This window comes from Calidris pugnax, unplaced genomic scaffold (genome assembly GCF_001431845.1).
Source record: "Calidris pugnax isolate Ruff unplaced genomic scaffold, ASM143184v1 scaffold180, whole genome shotgun sequence".
NCBI classification, from domain to species: Eukaryota; Metazoa; Chordata; class Aves; order Charadriiformes; family Scolopacidae; genus Calidris; species Calidris pugnax.
Window position 1 is genome coordinate 562,451 of NW_015090916.1, and position 21,368 is coordinate 583,818.

The following is a 21,368-nucleotide window of genomic DNA, read 5'->3' on the forward strand; positions in this document are numbered from 1 at the left end:
CCCTTCCCTCCGCTTCCAGCCCCTCGCTCTCCCTTAAATAAATAGAAAAAGCAGCAAAGTGACCCCATACCTGGTCCGGACACCCAGAGATGTCACCTGCGAGAGCGACCTGGGCTTTAGCAGCACTGGAGAAGACAAGAGCCTTCCTGATGGAGTTATCACCGAAGGTCTCTCCTCGGCAGGACTCGCCAGCGTTCATTCCGGCGAGCACCATAACGCTCGGGCCGGGCACCCAGGATCTTCATTAGGCTCATGAGATACCCAAAAAATTTCACTGGCTTCAACCAAGAAGTGTGGGGGTGTCTTTTTTCCTTTTTCATAAGGATAAGCATTTCGACAATCATAAGTTCTCCGTGCGTTGCTGGGCATCCCGGCTCAAAGTCTGTTTTCTCCAGAGCTTCGCAAAAGCCCGAGCACCCCGGGGTCCCGAGCTCAGTCCTACAGGGGAGCGAGGCATTTAGTAGCCCACGCCGGTAAAGTTGTGATGGCTTCCAAGGGACTTTGCCACCCATTAACCCCTTCATTAAACAGGCTGTGTTCTGGTGGTGATCACCCACCTGTGGCTGTGTAATCCCGGGCAACAACTACTTCAGAATCACAGAATCACAGAATCTTCTAGGTTGGAAGGGACCTTAAAGATCATCTTGTCCAACCGTCAACCTAACTGACAAAAATAGACACCCGCACAACAAACAAGAAGCATCACCATCACTAAACCAGACCTCCCAGCACTACATCAACCCGTCTTTTGAACACCTCCAGGGATGGTGCCTCAACCACCTCCCTGGGCAGCCCATTCCAAGGGCTGAGAACCCTTTCCGTGAAAAAATTCTTCCTAATATCCAGCCTGAACGTAACTTGAGGCCATTTCCTCTCGTCCTGTCGCCTGTGACTTGAGAGAAGAGACCGACCCCCACCTCTCTACAACCTTTCAGGTAGTTGTAGAGAGAAATGAGGTCTCCCCTCAGCCTCCTCTTCTCCACCCCGATGGCGATGCAGGGCACAAGGCAAGCAGCGGCCGAGTTTTGACCACCAAGTGCACCCCAGTCGCCCCAAACCCTCCGCTTGGAGCTTCTCAATATGATATTGCTGAATTACTACACAAAAATGCACGCTTGCACCTATACATCCGAGCCACTACATACTCCACCGGCAGCCAATTAGATCTAACAACCCAAAGCTATTTCCTCGTGCGCCCATTCCGTGCAGCTCAAAAAAACAGCCTAGTAATTTAATAAGGCACCTTTATTAAGCTAAATTCATTCAAAAGCTAAGAGTGATATACAAGGTTAAACAGCCGCAGTCTAAAGGTTACGCTGTAGCAGCAACCAATTTGAAAAACTTATTACAAACCCATTCTGCGTTTGATGAGATTTCTTTCACGACGGGCGCAGCGGGTGCCTGCGTGGGGGGGGATGGGATGGCAGCCTCGCCGGGGGGGGACAGCCCGCCCCGATCCGTGCCCTGGCTGTGGGCCACCCCGACCCCGTGCCAAGAAACACTACTCACCCTTCTCCCCATCAAACAACCCGTATTTTCATCTCTCAAGCGACGGAGATGCTGAAGGCTCCTCCGGCTGCCACGTTGTGTGGGTGCTGGGTGGGCTCCACGTCCCCGGCTGCTCCCACCCACCCCTCATGGCTGTAAAACTCTGTGGTTTGGAAGTTACCAACACACTCAGAAATCATGGAATGGTTTGGGTTGGAAGGGACCTTAAAGCCCATCCAGTGCCACCCCCTGCCCTGGGCAGGGACACCTCCCACCACACCAGGTTGCTCCACGCCCCCTCCAACCTGGCCTTGAACCCCGCCAGGGATGGGGCAGCCACAGCTTCTCTGGCCAACCTGGGCCAGGCTCTCACCACCCTCACACCAAACAAGTTCTTCCCCACATCTCAGCTCAGTCTCCCCTCTTTCAGGGTCAAACCCTTCCCCCTCCTCCTATGGCTCCCCATCTCTCCTGGAGCCCCTTTAGGGACTGGAAGGGGCTCTAAGGTCTCCCCGGAGCCTTCTCTTCTCCAGGCTGAACCCCCCAACTCTCTCAGCACCCCCTCCCAGCAGAGGGGCTCCAGCCCTCCCAAGCATCTCCATGGCCCTCCAAGTTACTCTTCATTTGTCCCAGCTCTTCCTCTTATTAGCTGCTTGCCCAGTTTTTGTGCCATCAGCAAAGATCATTAACAGGGACTCTTGGAGAACTTCAAATGATTCCTGTGAGGAGCGCGCAGCATCGGGCCTGGCACCCAGGCCGCAGCACTCTCTCTAAAAATACCACGGCCTGCTGATTACTCCCTAATGACGGTGCTTTGAGATCTGCCAGTTAGTGATTTCTTAATCCATTTAAACGTGCGCTCCATCGATAACGCTTAGATCTCATTAATCAGCCAAGATCCACGTTATACCACGTTCGGTGCCTCACAGAAGCCTAAGCCTGTTATTTCCACCCATTTCCTTCCATCAGGCCAGATGAAGATGAAGGCAGCTCATCCTCCCAAAGCCAGGTGGAGTGACTTCGGGACCCTCGGCCACACTCCCCTGCCCACCCCACCGCTACTCCATGGGGCTGCACCCAAAACCAAGCTGAGGGCAAACTTCCAGCCCCCTTGAGAACCCCTATCCAGATGGGTGCTGTGACCCTTGGAGCTGGTGGAGGTGGGCAGTAAGTGCTCAGAGGTGGCTGTGGCACCAGTTTCTCCACCCACCTTGTGGCCAACACTCAGACAGTGCAGCCAGCAGGGATGCTCACTCACTGCAGGCACGACTTCTCTGGGACTATGACCACGTACTTCAAGAAAAAGCTCCTTTTTTTGGGAAGGACACGTGAGAGCTGGTTTTGTTCTCGCCCTCGTGCCTCTCCCCTGAAATACAATCAGAATATGTGTAACGAGGAAACGATGAGCAATACATTTAACCCCATGGTGGTACCCAGTCATTTCATGGCGCACAAGAGCTGCCAGGAGCTGCTGCGGGAAGCCTGGTGGCCCTGGAGACACGTGTTCCTTGGGGCCACACCAACGGCAGCGGCGTTGAACCACCCCAGCCCAGCAGCTCCCGGTCCTCCCAATCTCTGTGTGAGGGACAGGGCTCCCCCGATGCAGCCATCTGTCCCCTCTGAGCACAAAACCCACACCCAAAGTCACCGATAACTCAGTAAAACACATGGGGACATGCTCCAAAGCCTCCTAACCCTCGCCAGCCCCACGCCAGCCAACTCTTCCCGGCCACCGGGCTCCTTCTTGCAGTGACAGGGAGGCAAAGAGCATCCATCCTTTGTTTAGCCCAGCCCAAACCACGACGCACTGATTCAGCCAAAAATTCTCTGCCCTGTGAAATTAGGTAACGCATCCGAGCTTTCAACCCTTTTTTGGGCGGACTGACTGAATTCCTGATGGCAGGAATGATGACAGTTGGCACCCCCAGGAGACAGATCCCATGGATCAAGCCGAGTTCCTGTCCGTTTGGGGCAACTCCAGCTTCCAAGCTGCCCAGACACGACTTCATACTTCTCTCTCCAGAGGGGCTTTGTTCTGTGGCCCCCACCAACTGCTCAAACTCCTTCTATTTTTAAATAAATAGATCCCACGTTTAAAATAGCGAATAAGCTGACTGCCAGTTCACAACTTGCCTGAAAGAGCCTTTCGACCCCCAAGAGGACTTCGCAAAATTCACCCTCCACTAAATTTGAACCCTTGGCTTGTGGCAGGGCAAGGAGAGCCCAGGCCAGGCAGGATGGAGCTGTCAGCGCTGCCCTTCCAAATATCGAAGCTCTCGCCGCCGCTGGGGAAGGCCGAGCCCAGGCTGTGCCCTGTGCTCCTCACTCCCAACAACACTCCTCCGAAAAAACCTTATTAATGAGCTCGCAAACGAGCACCCAACTGGGAAATGTCACAAACAAGAGTGGTTAATGCCCCAGAAAATCAAATAACCAAACACTTGGCTGATTGCGGTGCTTTTCATATTTACTAAAAGAAAAAAAAAAGAAAAAGCTTTAAATCAAAGTTTCTGAAGGGGTCAACACCTCGCTGAACAAAACAACTCATTTATTCGTTTTTAGAAATCTCCAGATGATAAATTACATTGATGTTAATCACTTCACTGCATACTATGCAATTAATATTTGTACTGGATAGAAATATAAGGATTCCTGGAGATGCGACAGCAGCCATATATGGCCAATTTTTAACATAATTGGCTGCAAAGAATTCTCCCATCATAACAGCAGAGGCTGAAACCAATTCCATCCATGCGTACTTTAAAAGTACACGTGTAGATATTATAAAAATGAATGTGCAGTTACTTATTACTTCAGAAAAGCAAAAAAAAAAGAAAGCCAGAGAAAATGCCAGATCAAGACTCTGACACTTTCCCTTCCTGTTATCACATAATGAGATAAGGAAAAGCACCACAAGGGCTGAACTTCAATGTCTCCGAGAATATCTGGCTCCATTCAACTCCTTAATGATATTTTAATGCGTTTTGTTGCTTCATTTCCTTTCTAAAATTACACTCGGCGCGCTGGCCCTTCCACCCCTCATTGGGCTCCCAATGGCAAAGAGAAGGCAGCCCCGGCCCCAGGAGAGGGTGTTTTCAGACCAAACGCCACGCCGGGGCTCGTAGCCACCCATCACGGGGGCTCGTGGCCGTTCATCAGGTGGGAAGGTGTTACCTTTTTTGGGAACCCCCGGCACCGTTCCTCAAACCCTGTTTGCTCTGGAGAAGCGTCCCCGGGGGGGTCCCGGGGGTATCACAGGGTGCTTGTTCGCTGAGATTTCTTTCTAATAACAGGCCCTGTGTTTCTGCAGAAAGATTTATCTCTCCGAAGGGCCGGGCTGTGCCACGTTATATATGAACAAACAGCTTATTCCTCGGGCAGGACACGGCGACGCGCAGCAGGAATCAGTCTCACTCCCAGATCTGCTGACCGCAGCAGAACAGCCTCTCCCCCCGGTACCTGCGCTCTCAACTTGATATTTCTTTTCCAGGTTTAGCTCAGGGTGCAGTAACAAGCGATCAGTGGGCACTGAGAGTCTCAGATATCTCTGGTATCTGGCCGTAGCAGAATCCCCCCCGGCACCAGAGGGGGAGCAGGAATCACAGAATCATAGAATTGCCCAGGCCGGAAGGGACCTCCAAGGGTCATCTAGTCCGACCTCCCCGCAGTCAGCAGGGACACCCCCAACTAGACCAGGTTGCCCAGGGCCTCGTCGAGCCTCTCCTTGAATATCTCCAGGGAAGGGGCCTCAACCACCTCCCTGGGCAACCTGTTCCAGTGCTCCACCACCCTCACAGTGAAGAACCCTCTCCTCATCTCCAGTCTAAATCTGTTCCCCTCCAGCTTGAAGCCATTGCCCCTCGTCCTGTCACTGCAGGCCTTTCTAAACAGGTTCTCCCCAGCCTTCCTGTAGGCCCCTTCAGGTACTGGAAGGCTGCTATTAGGTCTCCCCAGAGCCTCCTCTTCTCCAGGCTGAACAACCCCAGCTCCCTCAGCCTGTCCTCGGAGCAGAGGTGCTCCATCCCCCTGATCATCCTTGTGGCCCTCCTCTGGACCCTCTCCATCAGGTCCATGTCCTTCTTATATTGAGGGCTCCAGACCTGCACACAATACTCCAGGTGAGGTCTCACCAGAGCAGAGTAAAGTGGCAGAATCACCTCTCTGGACCTGCTGGCAACGCAGCTTTTGATGCAGCCCAGGATGGGATTGGCCTTCTGGGCTGCAGCTGCACCCTGCCTGCTCATGTCCAGCTTCTCATCCACAAGACATGGTCCTCCCTCTCCATCAGAGACGTGACGGTCTGAGCACCCCAGAGGATGCTTGGGAGCAACCAAGGAGAGAACGAGGCAGCACGAAACCTTGGCTGAGGTGAGCGAGGGTCGGGTGCCACATGGGGTACACGGCTCTCCTTCATGAGGAACCCCTGGAATTGCTCTGTCCCCCTCCAAGAGCCTGCTCCCTCCCGCTCTCCCAACTGGGACACCCCAGCGCGGGGCGAGGAGAACAACAGCCCCTTAGAAACGTCTTCCCCAAGTTATGGAGAAACTGAAACAACCCCAAACCCCGCAGTCGGCAATTTTCTTTGAACTGCAACGCAGAAGAAAATGTTCAAATGAATTGTTTTTAAAACAGAGTGAAGTAGGTCACTTTGCAGACTTAAATTTCTGCGCCTTTCTTTCTCTTTTTAGCAGAGGAGGACATTTCAATAAAATAAACACACACTTTAGGCAACTCCTCCCAACGAGCTGAAGTACAAACGCTCCAGATTGTCAATGACACTTAAGGTCCTCATTTACTCAAAGACATCTGACATCTCTAGCTTTAAGCAAATCACCTTAAAAAGAGAAAAGGTAAATGTTTTGAAGGGAGAACGAAGGAGCCCTGGGGGGAGAACACCTCCTCTCCTCCTCCTCCTTCTCCTTCTCCTCTCTGCCCCAGCCACCCTGGACATGTGCCCCGGCTCTCCTTGCCCAGGGACAGCCACCAAAGCCACCCCAGGCACTGTCCATGGAGCAGCAGCAGCAAACTCCTCCCAGGAAAGGGAAAGGGCTGGACCAGAGGCAGAGCAGCCTTGGAAAAAGCCTCTTCTCCTTTCAAGGTGCCCTTTTGTCCCCACAAAGGGCACAAACCCACGGCTCAGAGGCTGCTTCCCTTTGCAGTTTGCATTTTGAATAGTTTCCTGCGAGGACAAGCATGTCCCCCCACTTCCTTTCCCCACTTTCCAAATTATGCAGCTTTCTGCTTGTTTTTTTTTTTTCTTTAAAAAAAAAACAACCAACAAACCAACCAACAAACTTCTGAGTTGCGTCTCACAAAAAAGATCTCCACTCTGAAATTTAGTCAGACAAAAAATACCTCATTATCTGAGAAGGCTCCATCCATCATCTCTTGTCCTTCCCCCACGCATTTCATGCTCCAGTTGGACACATTAAGTGCAGAGAAATACAACGTCTGCTGGGAAAAACATCTCCCAGTGCCTCGCTGATGTTCCTGAGTGGTGGATGCGCTGTGGCCTTGGTGGGAATGGCCAGGACTGAGGGGGAGAGACCCGAGAGCAGAGATTTGAGCCAGGCACAGAGAACTGACGTGGAGTGACGTGTCTCTGGCTGCAGGAGAAGCAGCAGCAGGAGCAGCGAGCGCTGGTGGCCCTGCTCTAGAGACGCAGCAGATGACGCACCTGGAAGGTACCACCATGGTCAGTGGAAGAGCACCCACAGCAGTTGGGAGGAGCCCCTTCCTCTACCACAACCCCCCCATCTAAAAGCAGCTCAGACCGTCACAATAAGGCCTTACTGCAGGAGTTAAGATCCCCAAGAAGCCAAGCCCACGTCCACAGGAGCTCTGAAGGAGACAGCCAACTGCAAAGACAAGAGGATCTTCCTCCTGCTCTCCCACCAGCCAACAAGTCCTCAGCCTGAAGCAGGAAAAGCTCAAGGGTAAAAGTTTGCTCTGCAGGTGCTTCTCCTGCCCCGAGTTCAGGTGGGACAGCAGGTCTGAAATGCAAATGTCTGGATGTTCTCCTGCACACGGAGTCCCCAAGCTGCTAATTGCTGGGAGCCGCAAGGTTGTGATGCACAACATGTTCTTCTGCTGGTGCTCCTCCCTCCAGCCATCTGCTGCTGCCCAGTGACAGACCAGTGGGGGTCAAGGCCCCGGACGTACACATAATTACTTTTAACTAGCTCAGAGTTTAATTGGGACCAGAACGTAAACCCAAACCAGTCCAAAACCCCCTTCTCCTCCTGGTCCCATTCTGAGGAGGCTCTGCCTTTACTCGGTTCCAACCAACATAGAATCACAGAATCTTCTAGGTTGGAAGGGACCTTAAAGATCATCTTGTCCAACCGTCAACCTGACTGACAAAAATAGACACCCACACAACAAACAAGAAGCAAAAAACATCTCCTGAGAACCCCGAGCGGACGCTGGAATCAGAGCTACAGACACAACCCTGTGTGAGGGACCCACCACCAGCCTCCCACACACCAGTGGAGGGTTCCACGTAGGACGGACAAAGAACCGCAGTTACCTGTGCTCTGCCCTCTCTGCATGGGGAACCCTTAGGGGTTGCCAACAAAAGCAGTCAGGAAGGGATTTATTTGAGGAAGAATGTAAAAAACGTTAATTTTTTAACAGCAGCCCTCTCCCATCCCGTCAAAGGACAAGGGTTTCAGAGGAACTTCTGAAAGGGAGCCTAAAGATACCCTGATGTCCTTCCAGCCAAGGGGAAGGAACCCAGCGTGACTCCAACACCTCTGCACAACGGGGGAGATTGGATTATTATTTTTTTCCCCGTTAAGTATTTGATCAAGCCTCACAAAGGTGCTAATGTATTATTAAAGCTAATGGAGCTCTACAAGAAATGTTAATGGACATTAAGTTTGCATAAATGAATTACACATTAGCAGAGTCACACGAAATCTCGTATCTGCCAATTGAGGTAGTATCTGATCAGTTCTGTTTTCCTCATTACGGGAACATTGCTTCCCGCTAGTTTGGGAGATATGAGAATTGTAACCAAGATGTTCATAATGAAACTACATAATGAAGCAGATGAAAGAAATGAATACAAAACTTCCTCTTCCCCTTTTTCCTGCAGTGTTCCACTAGAAGCGAAGCTACAAAAGCAAGCCCTTTGAATGGCCCTGGCACCCGGGTTCCTGCAAGGACCGGCTGAGGTGGCTCCTGGAGCCCTGTTTGGGGTAGAGGTGTGTGTTTGCAGCAGCACCAGCAGCTCCACCAGCAGAGAGTCCACAGCTGGGACCGCGGGGATTTCCAGGGACCTGCTCATAAACCTCGTTACCGTCACACACAGCAGAGCGGCTCCTAAACGAAGGGAAATGCATTATTAACACTGAACACAGAAAATAGGCTGGCCTTCGTCAGCGGTGTTACTACGGAGCCCACATAATTCAGGATTCAGAAACCAGTTGGTGCTGGGTAGACAAATGCAGCACTGGGTTTCTTTGGCACGGCCCCAAGTGAACTTTTGCCAGGAAACTCGCAGTGGTGGCCGGTCCCTTTGATGTGGTTGGAAAGAAGCACTGTTCAAGGAGGTAAGTAGGCTGCTGAAAGAAAAATACTGGGATTTAATCTATTCTGACAATTATAAAGCCCAGCCAGGAACCTTTGACGGTGCAAACTCTAAGTACAGAAAGTTATTTCTTAAGAGAAGGCAGGTATTTATCGTGGCGCAGAAAACACCGTGGCTTAACCCATGAAGTGGTGCCCAACATTTTGATCTCCATTTCTAAATAACAAGACACAAACCCCATCTACGCTGCGATTTTATCACATGGCGACTAGTTCCTGAATTTTAAATGATGCATTTTCCACGTTGAGAGAAGGAAAAGTTCTGCTACTCACACATGACTTCCAGGTAACGCTGCGTCTGCAAGTCCTTGACGGCGGGGTGATCCACCAGGCAGATGACGGGGACCCCGTCGTCCTCCCGTCCCACCTTCAGCACCAGCTGGCTGGTCACCGTGTACATGTCCGACCACTGCTCCACCTCCGACTTGCCTGCAGGAGAGGGCCAGGAGAGCAGAGAGCCATCATGGAGGGTGCACCCAGGTCTCCTCCTTCTCCTCCCTCCCCATGGGATGTCCCGACCCCGCTCTGCGGCCCCAGGGTGTCAGGGAGGGGGTCCCCACACCCCTCTCCACCAGGTAATTGCCAATTAACGCCCACACCGTGTTACCGCAATGATTAAAAATCCCCTTACACCCTCCCCAAATCCCCACACTCCTAAATCAATGAGCTACAAATCCCCTCCTGCTCCGGAATCAACAAATTAGCTAGGAAAAGTGATTAAGCGGATTAACTTAATTAAAAGTAGTATTGATAAGCTGGAGCGCTCGGGGGGAAGGAGAGGGCAGAGCAGCGGCCGGAGCGCGGCTGGGAAACGAGGAGGAGGATGAGACAAAAGGGGAGAAGAAGGATTTCCCCATAGCTCAGCAAGTGTTGCAGACTGAGGGCCTCCACTCTGTTTTCAAACAGTCTTATCTGCGCCCTTTCATTTAAGAATTCACACTGAAACATTAGGAGTAACTTTTGAAGCAGAGGTTTTTCGCCCACAAAATATTGCTGATGTATTTCAGGGAAACCCAGGGGAGCTGCGGGAAGCGACACCCGTGGATGGCTAGGAAAAAGGGTTTCTGATGGGCAAAGCTACACTTCTCTGCTGTTCACAACCCAGTATTTCAGCTTCCCTACTTCTGTTTAAAAAACAAATGCAAGGAATGGGGGGGGTGAGCTCCTGCTCATCTCAGTGGTCTTCAAAGAGAGGGGAAAGCCGGGATCCCATTCCCGACACAGGGAGACTCAATCAAGGAGCTGGAGAGGTCAAGCAGGAAGGGTCAGATACTGCTGCCCACCAGAACGGGGCAGGAGCCCCAGGAAGGGCTGGCTGGAAGGTGGGCACACCATGGAGATGACAATCCCTGCTGGGAACCAGTGGGGCACCACTTGGCGTGGCAGCGGGTCCGCTCCCCACCTCCATCACCGTGCCCTCTGTCCGCAGCGTCCCGTGAGGATGCTCGTAGGCGTTGGGCTCACGGAGAGGATTTTATCCTGCCCTTGTCAAGGGGGGGGGGGGGTAATGAGTCTGGACTTTGGTAGAAAGCCCTTCAGTGCCTCAGACTGGGTAAAGCACAAAGGTGGTGTCAGCCGAGCTCACGTCTACGTGCAGACTTAAACTAACAGCCCGTCAGGGGCAATCAGAGTCAGGGAGTCGGACGTGCAAACACCGGGAGCAACCAGGCTCTGGGGACTCGGAGAAACCCATCTTATATGAATATTCAACTGAACACAGAGAGAACGCTCTACAAACAAGAGAGCTAGACGTGAAGGTGAACTGAAAATCTTTACAGCCCACACGATCCTACTTGTGCCAAAAACAGGGCAGAAAGCTGCAAAACCACCGCGGAAATACATTCGGTGCGCGGCTGAAGGTCACCTGCAGGTCCAGGATGACTCCAGAGCCCCTGCTCGAGCCTGGCAGGGAGGCAGAGGACCAAAGGAGCTCAGCCCTTCTGCGCTAGAGAGTCATCTCCCCACCCACAGACTCCTTTGTTCCTCAGCTGGTGTGCAGAGCAGCTCCCTCCACTTCTTTTTTTTTTTTTTCTTCTCCCTCCCCCTCCTTAAACTGGCAGCAGAGAACAAATCCCCAGCGTTACATAAATCACTGCAGGGCTCTGCACAAAGCAAGCAGCTGAGAGGACACATCTACCAGTTAGCTCCTTGTTGCCCTTGAACCATCTGATGGTGGTGGCGGGTCTGCTGGCCATGGCGGTGCAGTTCAGCTCGATCTCCTCGCCCTCCACCGCGGTCTCTTTCTGGATATCGATGACCAAATTGCGTGGCGGGACTGCAACGGAGAAAACAACACAACGTGAACTGGATGAAAAAAAACCCCCATCGTTCGATCGCTGCCACGAGAGAAACCTTCAGGAAAACCTGTTAAATCTACTGGAGGAAAGTAGCCACCAGCATTTATTTGATCTTTCAATCGATCAAACCCTTTGATAGGCGGCTTCGCAGTAATCAGAGCGAGTGCTTTCGCTCCCCACCTCATAATCATCGTGCTTTCGCAAATTATTACTTATCAAATTTGTAACTTGGGTGTTCTCTCTCCCAGGCAGGCACCATTCCAGGGAAGAGCCTGAGTCCTCTGCGCCCCTCGGCCGTTTAAAAATACAGCTTGACTCCCTGCACATTTCTTGCCGCCTTCTGACAAGGAGAGGAAACACAAAGGCTGACATTTGGAAGTGCATTACTTACCGTGCCTCTAACCTCGTGAGGCAATTTTTCTCTCCTGCTGTTCAGCCTCCAGGCTCAGGTGGAAGCCGGCCAGCAGGCGTCAACCTCATTTAAGACGCTCAAAAAGCCACCGAGCATTCCCGGGTGGAATATCGTCACCTTCGGAACAGGGTGCCCACCATAAACCAGAGACAAAACCACCCCCGAGCAGGGGGAGCCAGCTCTGAACCCAGCAATTCCCTTCGGACAGGCATTTCCCTTCTCCCCAGACACCTCTTTTCTCATAACACACAAAGCCAGGAGACTACGCTCAATGAGAAATAATCCAGAAACAGGCTCAGAGCTCCGGGGGGATAACGGCCGCTCAGCGCAACCCAGGTGTGACAAACTGGGCTGAAAAATGACCACCTGGGAAGAAGGAATCTCTGCCCTCAGAGCACCTGAAGTCAAGGAGAACCAGGGGAAAAAAAAAAAAAAAAAAAAATCCTGGGAAGAAGGAATCTCTGCCCTCAGAGCACCTGAAGTCAAGGAGAACCAGGGAAAAAAAAAAAAAAAAGAACATCAAGAGTTTGCGCAGCGAAGAGCCGCAGCTTCGGGAAAAAACCCAGACCCTCCAAAGGAAACTCAACTTTGCTCTGATCAATACGATGAAGCGACTGCATAGTTCAAATGTGAGTAACACGTTTCTGAGCTAATGAAGAACAAATATGTATAAATACCATCCAGATGATCAAACGGACTAATTAGTCACTCGTGGCTTTTCTCTAAAAAAGAACAGAACGGGCTACATATTTGAGAATTTTCACATGTTCCAATTAAGCATGAATAAATCTACATCTCATGCCACGGAAGCCGCCGCAGTGGGGTGAGGAACCACAGAGCTCTCTCCCAATGCTGGGTACAAAGAAGGACACCCCAAAAGGTCCCCCCACTCTTGGAAGCATCATTAGAGGCAGATCAGCCCCTAAAACTCCTCTCTGATAGAGCTTCAGATGCTCCGAGGTGGGATCCATGGCAGGGACCGGCCATACGCCGAAAACCGCGCTTTGCCTCCCGCTTGGGAGAGATGCGGCGGCGGCTTCGGGGTGAATAAAGGGAGAGCTGTTATTTCAAACACCTTCTCAGCGTCGTGAGCCGTGAAATGAAATCCAACACGCTCTTCTGGCGCGTGTGTGATTAGAGAGAGGAGCTGGGAGGGAGCTGCCGACGCCTATGGATATCAGAAAGCCCACTAGAACTTTGAAGATGTTGATAAACGTAATAGCTGCAGCAGAACTGCTTACAAACATTATTTAAACAACGTGTAAAAAGCTAAGAACCAAATCTCATTAAGTAAAAGGAGGAAGATTTAAACTAATCAGCGAGCGAGATCTCGCATTAAGTCACCCTCTGTGATTCAGGTTCTGCTATTAATAGAGTCTTAAAAGCCGCCGATAATCTGCAGAAATGGCTGTGGGAGCTGTGGCAGCGGGGACCTGCCTGGTCCTGCCCGGGACCCCGAGGGGCCGAGGAGAGGATGGGGGTCACCAGCCTGGTGGGATCTGGGGGGGCACAGAATTGGCTCTGCAACCCCTCAGCAAATGAGCAAACCTGTGATGGAATGAGAGAGTCCACGCTCTCCCTCACGTGCAACAAACCGGCACGGAAACCAAGAGGAAGCTCTCCCTTTGCGATGGGGGAACGCAAGGTTCCCTGGAAAACATCAGTCAACTGACAGACACGTGAAAACTCACCACAGCTCACGGTGCCGTGAGTAATGTCTCCCCTCAAGGAACATCATCGATGGGCAAAGACGCTGTCGTTTGTCACGAAAACGTAATCTCTCAGATCCCCAAGATTTGGAAGAAGAGACTCAGCACGTGACCAGAGCAGTCCCATTATGGAAACCACAAAATTCATAAACTGAGCAGTTCCACTGCGCTACGAAGCATCCAGCCTTCATTTATTTTCCCTCCGTATATCAGATAATTATTCAAAGACATTTGCTACGTTCTGGCTGACTTCTTTCTCATCTCATGGAATGAGACCCAACCACGGCCACTTCCCTTCTTCCCAACTAACGTGCCCTCCCTCACCTGGAGAAGATGGATACGAGCTGGAGGAGGGCTCATCCCGCAGAGCTCCTTGCCCCGGACAGACCTTCCTTCCAGGACACCATCAGGTCCAGACCTGCCCCAAAAGCCAAAGGATTCACTCGGCTGCTCTTCCAGAGCAGTGACAGCACAACTGACAGGTCCCCACAGGCTGCCTGCACACCAAGGCCGGTATGGAACCCCATTCCAGCCTTTCCCAGTGCCCTACCTAGGAAAAAGAGAGGCTTGGAAGTGCAGAAGACCTCACACTTACACCTCTGCTTATTCTTTGAAGCCAAAAAAAGCCTGAGAACAAAAAGCAGAAGACCTGAGAATCCCACTAAATATGACACAACCTACAAAGAGAGGCTGAGGGTGCGAACAGGGACATCTTGTGACACAGGGGCGATGGCACGGCACTGGCCAACCTGCTTGGCATTTGCTGGCCCCCCTGAAAGTCTTGTGTCTGCACGTGGAGCTGCACTGAGCTATGGAGGAGCCGAGCTGGTCTCCAGCAGGTGTCCCAATCCCTGCTGTGCTTTATCACTGGAGAGAGCGGCTGGAGCTCCCCCACCACCCATGGGAGCCCCGTCCCACCGACCCCGCGTGTCCAGGGATGACAGAGCTCACCACGAGCCCCCGACCAGTCCTTACCAAGCACTGTGATGGTGGTATAGATTTCCTGGGGGGGATCAGTGTAGAGCTGGCAGAAGTACCTTCCTTCATCAGAAATGGAGACGTTGGTGAGGGAAACGCGGAGCTCGCTGTTGGAGAAGTTCACCAGCTGGAACCTGCTGTCCTTCAGCGCTGCGGGGCAAGCACAGCCTCAGTGACTGCCAGGAGAGACCCAGCGTCCCCTCCCTCCACCCAGCAACACCAAAGGTCTGTCACGATGTCACCAGCACCTGGACAACCCCCAGGGGCTCCTGATGGCAGCCTCTATCTGCTTCTCGCCCTTAACTCTGGGCCAAGAACACAGTTCTGGTCTCCCATCATTACAAAGCATCACCGTCAGCTCATCGCCGGGCACAGGACCCCACCTTCTGACACAGTTTTATTATCAGGTGGCCAAGGGATGTGTAACTAAAATGCTTTATTGTGAAAATAAACTTCTTATTGTGTAAAAAAACCTTCTACGTGGACCCGTTTCTGACTGTATGTGGTCAGTGGACTCAGGGCCAGCGTGAGACAGAAAAGAAAAGGGGAAAAATGTAGCTTAAACCCTGTTTCCTGATCAGGAACAGCTGCCTAAATTGTTCTAAGAATGTGGAAATGGAGCATTTTAAGTCCCACCAGCTGGACCCAAGGGCCTGGGACAGCACGTGCAGAGCAGGAGGGGTGATGTGTGTGTCCACAAGGTGGGACACAACCTGTCCCGTCCCCACAGTGATGTTAATGTGCACAATTTACGGCGTTTCATTGCAGTGAACATGCTCTGTGGCATTGTCACCACAGGAAACAAAGCCAGACTCGTTCATGGACATGGCAGTGACGGGAGATTCTGTTTTGGTTATAAAGGAGCAAAGATTGTCTTGAAACGTTGAGTCTCCAAAGCAGAGAGATTACCTTGGAGAACATTGCACTGTCTTGACGTTGCCCAATTCAATTTGTTTGTGTCAGCTAAATATTTGGCACTCAATTGCAATTCACCCTGAATTACTACAATCAATTCCTACTGCAGAGTAAGATGGGCTCGGCTTTTAAAGGGGACCATCAAGGTTTCCATTAAGGAGAAAGATTATGATTGTCTGTCTCGTCTACCCTCTAAAGGACTGCCTAAACTTTAACCGTCCGGCGTTACATTAAAAGAAGAGATCTTGGCAAAGGCCTGTGCCCAGCCACAAGCGAGGTGCAGGGTCAGTCACCATCGCACAAGGAAAGCCAAAACTTACGCCTGAAATCTCGGAAATAAATCGTTTGTCTGTTGGGGTTCAGGAGCTGAATCACCGAGTCGTCGCTGTTCTTGACGCGGCAGCTGATGGTGGCGACGTCTCCCTCCACCACCGTCACGTCCTCTGTGACCAGGTTCTGGCCATCGCCTGCAACAGAGAGCAAAGAGGAACTAGCAAAGGCAGGAAGGACCATCACGAGTTCTGTTTCTCCACTTGTGTCTTCTGCAGGGGGAGCTTTGGGCAGCAACGAGTCCTTCACCCTGGGTCCTCCTGCCAGTAAGGGCTTATAGGGATCCAGGACCCCTCTATAGGTGAGCCAACACCCCCTACCCAGCCACGTTCGGGGTTTGCTGGGGTTAATCACAATTTCACTGCAAATACTCACATGAGAAACACTCAAAACAGCAATGCCAGGGGACACAAACACGGACCTTCCACCCAAAGTGTACCGGGCACCACAAAATTAAAGAGGAGCAACTGGAAGGGAGCTCTGCGATGGGAACAGGGGGAAAAGGAACCCTCTCGTCGGGCACCACCAGCCCCTCCAGGATTTAACGCTGCCACCGGCCTCGGGGACAAGAGCCACACGTGTGGGAACGGCACAAATTCCCTCCCCCTCTCCAAAGACGAATTTTGTTAAATTGCCTCGAAAGAACAAACGGCTGTAAGAAGCATTTATCCCTTGACTCGAGCAGACAGCCATTAGGGAACCAGCTCTTACCCACTCCGTGTAATCAGGAGGTGCTATTAATGTCCAGAGGCAGGAAAAAAAGAATCCGATGCAATTATGCTGTGGGAGCCCTGTAATCATTTACAGGTCATCACCCTCGAAAACTCTCCTCCTAATGAATCGAATCGCTGCATCACACACACACCGAGAAATGTGCTTCCCCTGGTGAAGGATGCAGGGATGGGGATTCGGTCTGGAGAAGAGGAGACTGAGGAGACTGAGGGGAGACCTTCTCGCTCTCTACAACTCCCTGAAAGGAGGGTGTAGAGAGGTGGGGGTCGGTCTCTTCTCCCAAGGATGATAGGACAAGGGGTAATGGCTTCAAGTTGCGCCAGGGTAGGTTTAGACTGGACATTAGGAAACAATTCTTCACAGAGAGAGTGGTGGGGCATTGGAATGGGCTGCCCAGGGAGGTGGTTGAGTCACCATCCCTGGCTGTGTTTAAGAACCGTTTAGATGTGGTGTTGGGGGATATGGGGTAGGGGAGAACTTTAGAGTAGGGTGGATGGCTGGACTCGATGATCCCGAGGGTCTCTTCCAGCCTAGATGATTCTGTGATTCTGAGAACAGCGCTGTGCATGGCAATTTTTCCATAAAAACCGAGTGTCCCTCAGGTCGGGACAGGAGAGAGCGAGTGAGGAGCCCCAGCAGGACCCGGGGACATGGCCCCAAGGACTCCCACCAGGGGATGGCTAATTGCAGTCCCTTTTGGTAACGACTTTGGTTTGCTTTCAGACCCCACGGGCCCGTACGGACGAGGACTCAAAGCAAAGCAGGAGAAATGTTGAACCTTTGGTTGCCCATTTGCCAGACCAAGTGGCACCTCAAGGGCTGAGTGGCCAGGAGAAGCCCGGGCTATCGACAGCGGGGAGAGCGGCCGGGGGACAGTCCCGCTCCCCAGGGAGCCTCAGAAAACACAAAAATGCAAGGTTTTGATAAAGTTTCCAAGCAGTAAATCCGGGCCTGTTTTCCTCTCATCTTGCATCCTCTCTGATTTCCTTTCTTCCCCCCTGACTCCCTCCCATCTCTTGTCAGACGTGCCTCAGAAATCAGCGTTCGGCAAAAAGTTTGCATCATTTGGAAAGAAAGAGATTGATAAAGTGTCAGGTGCCTTTCCACGCCCGGTGGCACCGAGCTGATGTCTCCGCACATTTTTCTGCCCTCTCGGGAGAAATCTCCTTTCTCCAGATGGATGAACTTTACACAGAAACGGGGGAAGTTGGGAGCAACCACAACAACAGCCAGAGAAGAGTCCCCCAGGCCCAGCGCGAGGGGGCAAAGAGCCCGTCACGGGTATTTTCCCGGCTCCCCCCCCACTTTCCCCAAGTTGATGGTGCTGGAAGCCCCCGTCCCCACGGCGCAGACCCCCAGGGACCCACCTCCCCAGAGGAAAAGCCCTTTGCAGAGACCATCCCCGACAGCCACAGGCTCCGGCGTAAACAACACTCAAACATCTCAAAAGCGGCCAAAGCGAAATTATTAAACGTTACTAACTGCTTCTGGGGAATAATTCTATCAAACCCATTCAAAACAAGGTTCTTGCACAAGGATCAGCTTGATATGTTCTCATAAACGCAATATTCACTACAAATCATTAACAAAGCTATTAAGATTCGATTTCCATCTAAGCAATTATTGCTAGCATATTTTTTTACATTTACTTTAAAAGACTCAATCCTATTTTCAATTCATTAAACTGTTCCTTGCATTTACTGAATTTTACATCAGCTTTAGAAGCCTATTTGAATTAATAAGAATTACAGTAGAAGTAATTTAGAAATAAATTATTTGAAGTTCAAGCCACTGAAGCTTTTCATGCCGGGATGCTGCTACATTAAGCCCGCTGAGCGATGGCTTTACCAGTCCAGCATCCCCGGTCCAGGCTGGCACCAGCATCCCTCCCCGGGGTAAGGACGGGCAGGGGGCACGTGGGGACACGAGGGACCCACCCTCTGAAGCAGCATCATTTCTCCTATTTATTCTGAATCAAAGAGCATCTAATCCAGCCCATGTCTGCGAAGCTCCTCTTGCTCTGCTGGCCTGAATTTGCTCGCTTAAGTTAACGTTACACATTAATGCTTTTGGGTATCTGTATTTATATCTGCTCCCGCTTACCAAGACAGGAAAGTTATTGCCGAGAAGAGCCTTAATTGCAAACTGTAAATGAAATAAAAATGCAAGGCACGGGGAGAGCTCCTTAGACCCATCTTCCGTCAGCGGTTCAGGAAGTGTCTTGGTAAATATTTAGTGGCAGCACATAGGGACGCCGAGGAGCATCAGGGTAGACACACAGCATTCCAAGATGTTGTAACAGGAAAGGAATGATTCAGGAGGGAAATGAAGTTTATGGACCCACAGAACCTCAGAAGAAGTTGAGGGAAGCAAAGGAAAGCTCCGACTGAAAACCAACCGTAAATCACCTCCCAACGAGCAGGGCTCTGGGGCAGGGCATGAGGAGGGCCAGTGGGGAAAAAACCCCAACAGCAGAATTCTAGGGGAGAGATTTTCATCTGCGACACCTCGTCAGCAAGTCTAACAGCCGAGAGAGGCGACTGCAACACAAGGGGAAGGAAAAAACCTGCTCTGCACGTTTTCTTTATTACCCAGAGCAAGTCTCCGGCCCCGTTTTCTGAGTCTCCCCGTGGGATGTAAAATCGTGTTTTACACTTTGTGGGAGGTGGAGGGACGCGAGGCCTGAGGAGCAGCTCTGGCTAGAACCTGGACAATCGATTTCTGCACTTGTCTCCCTGCCTTACACCGCCGCAGTCCTTGCTCTTAAGGCTGCAAAGTAAGACATAGATGAGTAAATTGTGTTTCAAACAAGTTCCTCGTAGCTGGACACAGCCCGGGGACCTTGGCTCATATGCAGTGGTCACATTTAAAATCAATTCTTTCTCCTCTTGTGGCACACTGGGATAAAGCGAAGCATCAGGGAGAAAAGAGGGAAAGATTAAAAATACGTGCCTGTGAGCACGATTCTTCAATTTCTAACAAAGGGGAGCCACAGTGCTCCATCAGGAGCCGCTCTTGCTGATTCAGGCTCCAGGGCACTGGCACAAACACCTTCCAAGAAAGAGTGATTTTTCACGACACCTGAATTATGGAAGCCCCTGAACTGCAACAAAATTCCTCTTAATAAATTGAGTCAAAGGGAATAACGCACACGGACACACAAACTATTTGTTTATACGCTCGAGGAAAAAAATGACACCATGATCAATCCAGAGAACCAACGCAATTTGAATGTCAAAACTCATCTATCGATTCCAGCGACCTGAAAGGAATGTGGTGGTTAAATAACCAGCCAAAGTTGAGATGAACACACAGAGGGTTTATAAACACCCAACAGCCCTCCATTCCCCCAGCTTTGTCTCCTGCTCTCCACCAAGCAGGGTCTCCGCTTGCTCCATCCATCATGGGGAGAGCACCCCCTGAATAAACACCATGGACCGTCTCCTCGGGGAGACCAAAGATCAGACTCAGGGACCTTTCAGAGTGGGAGAAAGAAGGGAATCAAATCCACATTTAATTTCTCTGCAGACTTGCCTCAAGAAGGGAGAAGAGCCCCAAGGAGGCCGCTGGAGCTCACCCCGTCTGCCCGGGAACTCTGGAGACCACCGTGGTCACACCAGCTTCTGAGAAGAATGGACAATCCACGCTAACTGTGCTGGCAAAGAAAAGCGATTGCTTTCCATGGAGTTAATTTCATGACATCTTTTCAGGTGCAAAAGAATGATCATTTTAGATCAGGCTACAAAATATACAGATGTGAGCACACAACACAGCTTTCCTCACACGAAGCCAAACAGTCACCATCTGGTATCACCGGGTGATGCCAAAAGCATCAGTGTCCGTGTGGGGGAAAAAGGTGGGATGGGGGGAATTAACATTGCCAGAATCTACTCCCAAAATGTCAGTATCACAGATCTGTGAAAATACAGGTATTGTGGACCGCTAATGAAGCACATTATTGCCAAGGAAGGAACTACTCCTTGCCCAGGAACAAGGTCTTCTACTTTCAGAACAGAGAACGATTCTGCCCAAAGGCTCAGCATTTCTCAGAAGAGGGAAACGGCGAAAGAGAAGGAGGCACCAGATTAAAGCTTCACATTGTCATTGTTGGAACCAAGATTGACACCGGCCTCTCCACGTGTCCCCAGAACCATCAAACCCAGGGGGAGGCACTTGGAGGCAGCTTTGGAAGCTCCATCACCCAACCCCAGCAGGTTCCCAGCAGCGGTGGCCATGACTGGTGGCAAGGAAGCTTCTGCTCCTCCCAGCCAACTCCTGTGGGGACAAATCTGCTCCGGCCACTCGCTGTCCCCATCACCAGCCACCTCATTCCCTTGCCATGGCCTTCACTCGGCCTCTGCAATCGTGGGGACCTCTTTCCCCCTCTCCCAGACGAGCTCCATCCCACTTTCCCTGTGCCTCGGAGAGAGCCTGCGGGATGGATGGTGCTAAACATTACTCATCGTGGGGAGCGTGTTTTACCTCCTGAAACACACACCTCAGAAAAATAGACTGCAAATTCCAGCCCGTCGTGCACAGCTATTCAATTTGCGGAGGAATAAAAAAAAAAAAAAAAAAGCTATAGCCGCCTTTACAGCTTTTCTTGCTTAAAGAGTAAGAATAAAAGATGACAATAGCTCCGAACTGACACCAGAGGCTGTATTTACTTTAAACATTTGTGGATTTCTGCGTGATGAAGTGGCATCGGGGGATTCTTTCTACCGGTTTGTGACCGAAACGGTAGAGAGACAGAGAAGCGACGGGCGATCGCGCTGCAGCCCCGCACGAGTCCGGGGGAAAGCAGCTCCTCTGCTCCCAGGAATTCCTGAAATGCTCCTCGTTCTGTCCCCCGGGAGTGGGGAGGACCCCATTTCCAACAGACCCCCCCCGAACAACAGCCCTCCCAGCATCACG

General features: G+C 51.4%; 1 protein-coding gene across 1 annotated transcript in view; it reads right to left on the bottom strand.

Annotated features, from left to right (window-relative positions):
- The window catches only part of CADM1 (cell adhesion molecule 1), a 143,324-nt gene that overhangs the window by 36,381 nt on the left and 85,575 nt on the right, over nucleotides 1–21,368 (bottom strand). The window contains exons 3-6 of the mRNA XM_014949513.1: nucleotides 15,713–15,859; nucleotides 14,475–14,627; nucleotides 11,219–11,356; nucleotides 9,355–9,510 (exon numbers count right to left, since the gene is read on the bottom strand). Of these exons, the coding sequence (XP_014804999.1) occupies nucleotides 9,355–9,510; nucleotides 11,219–11,356; nucleotides 14,475–14,627; nucleotides 15,713–15,859 (594 nt within the window). The remainder of the gene's footprint in view (nucleotides 1–9,354; nucleotides 9,511–11,218; nucleotides 11,357–14,474; nucleotides 14,628–15,712; nucleotides 15,860–21,368) is intronic.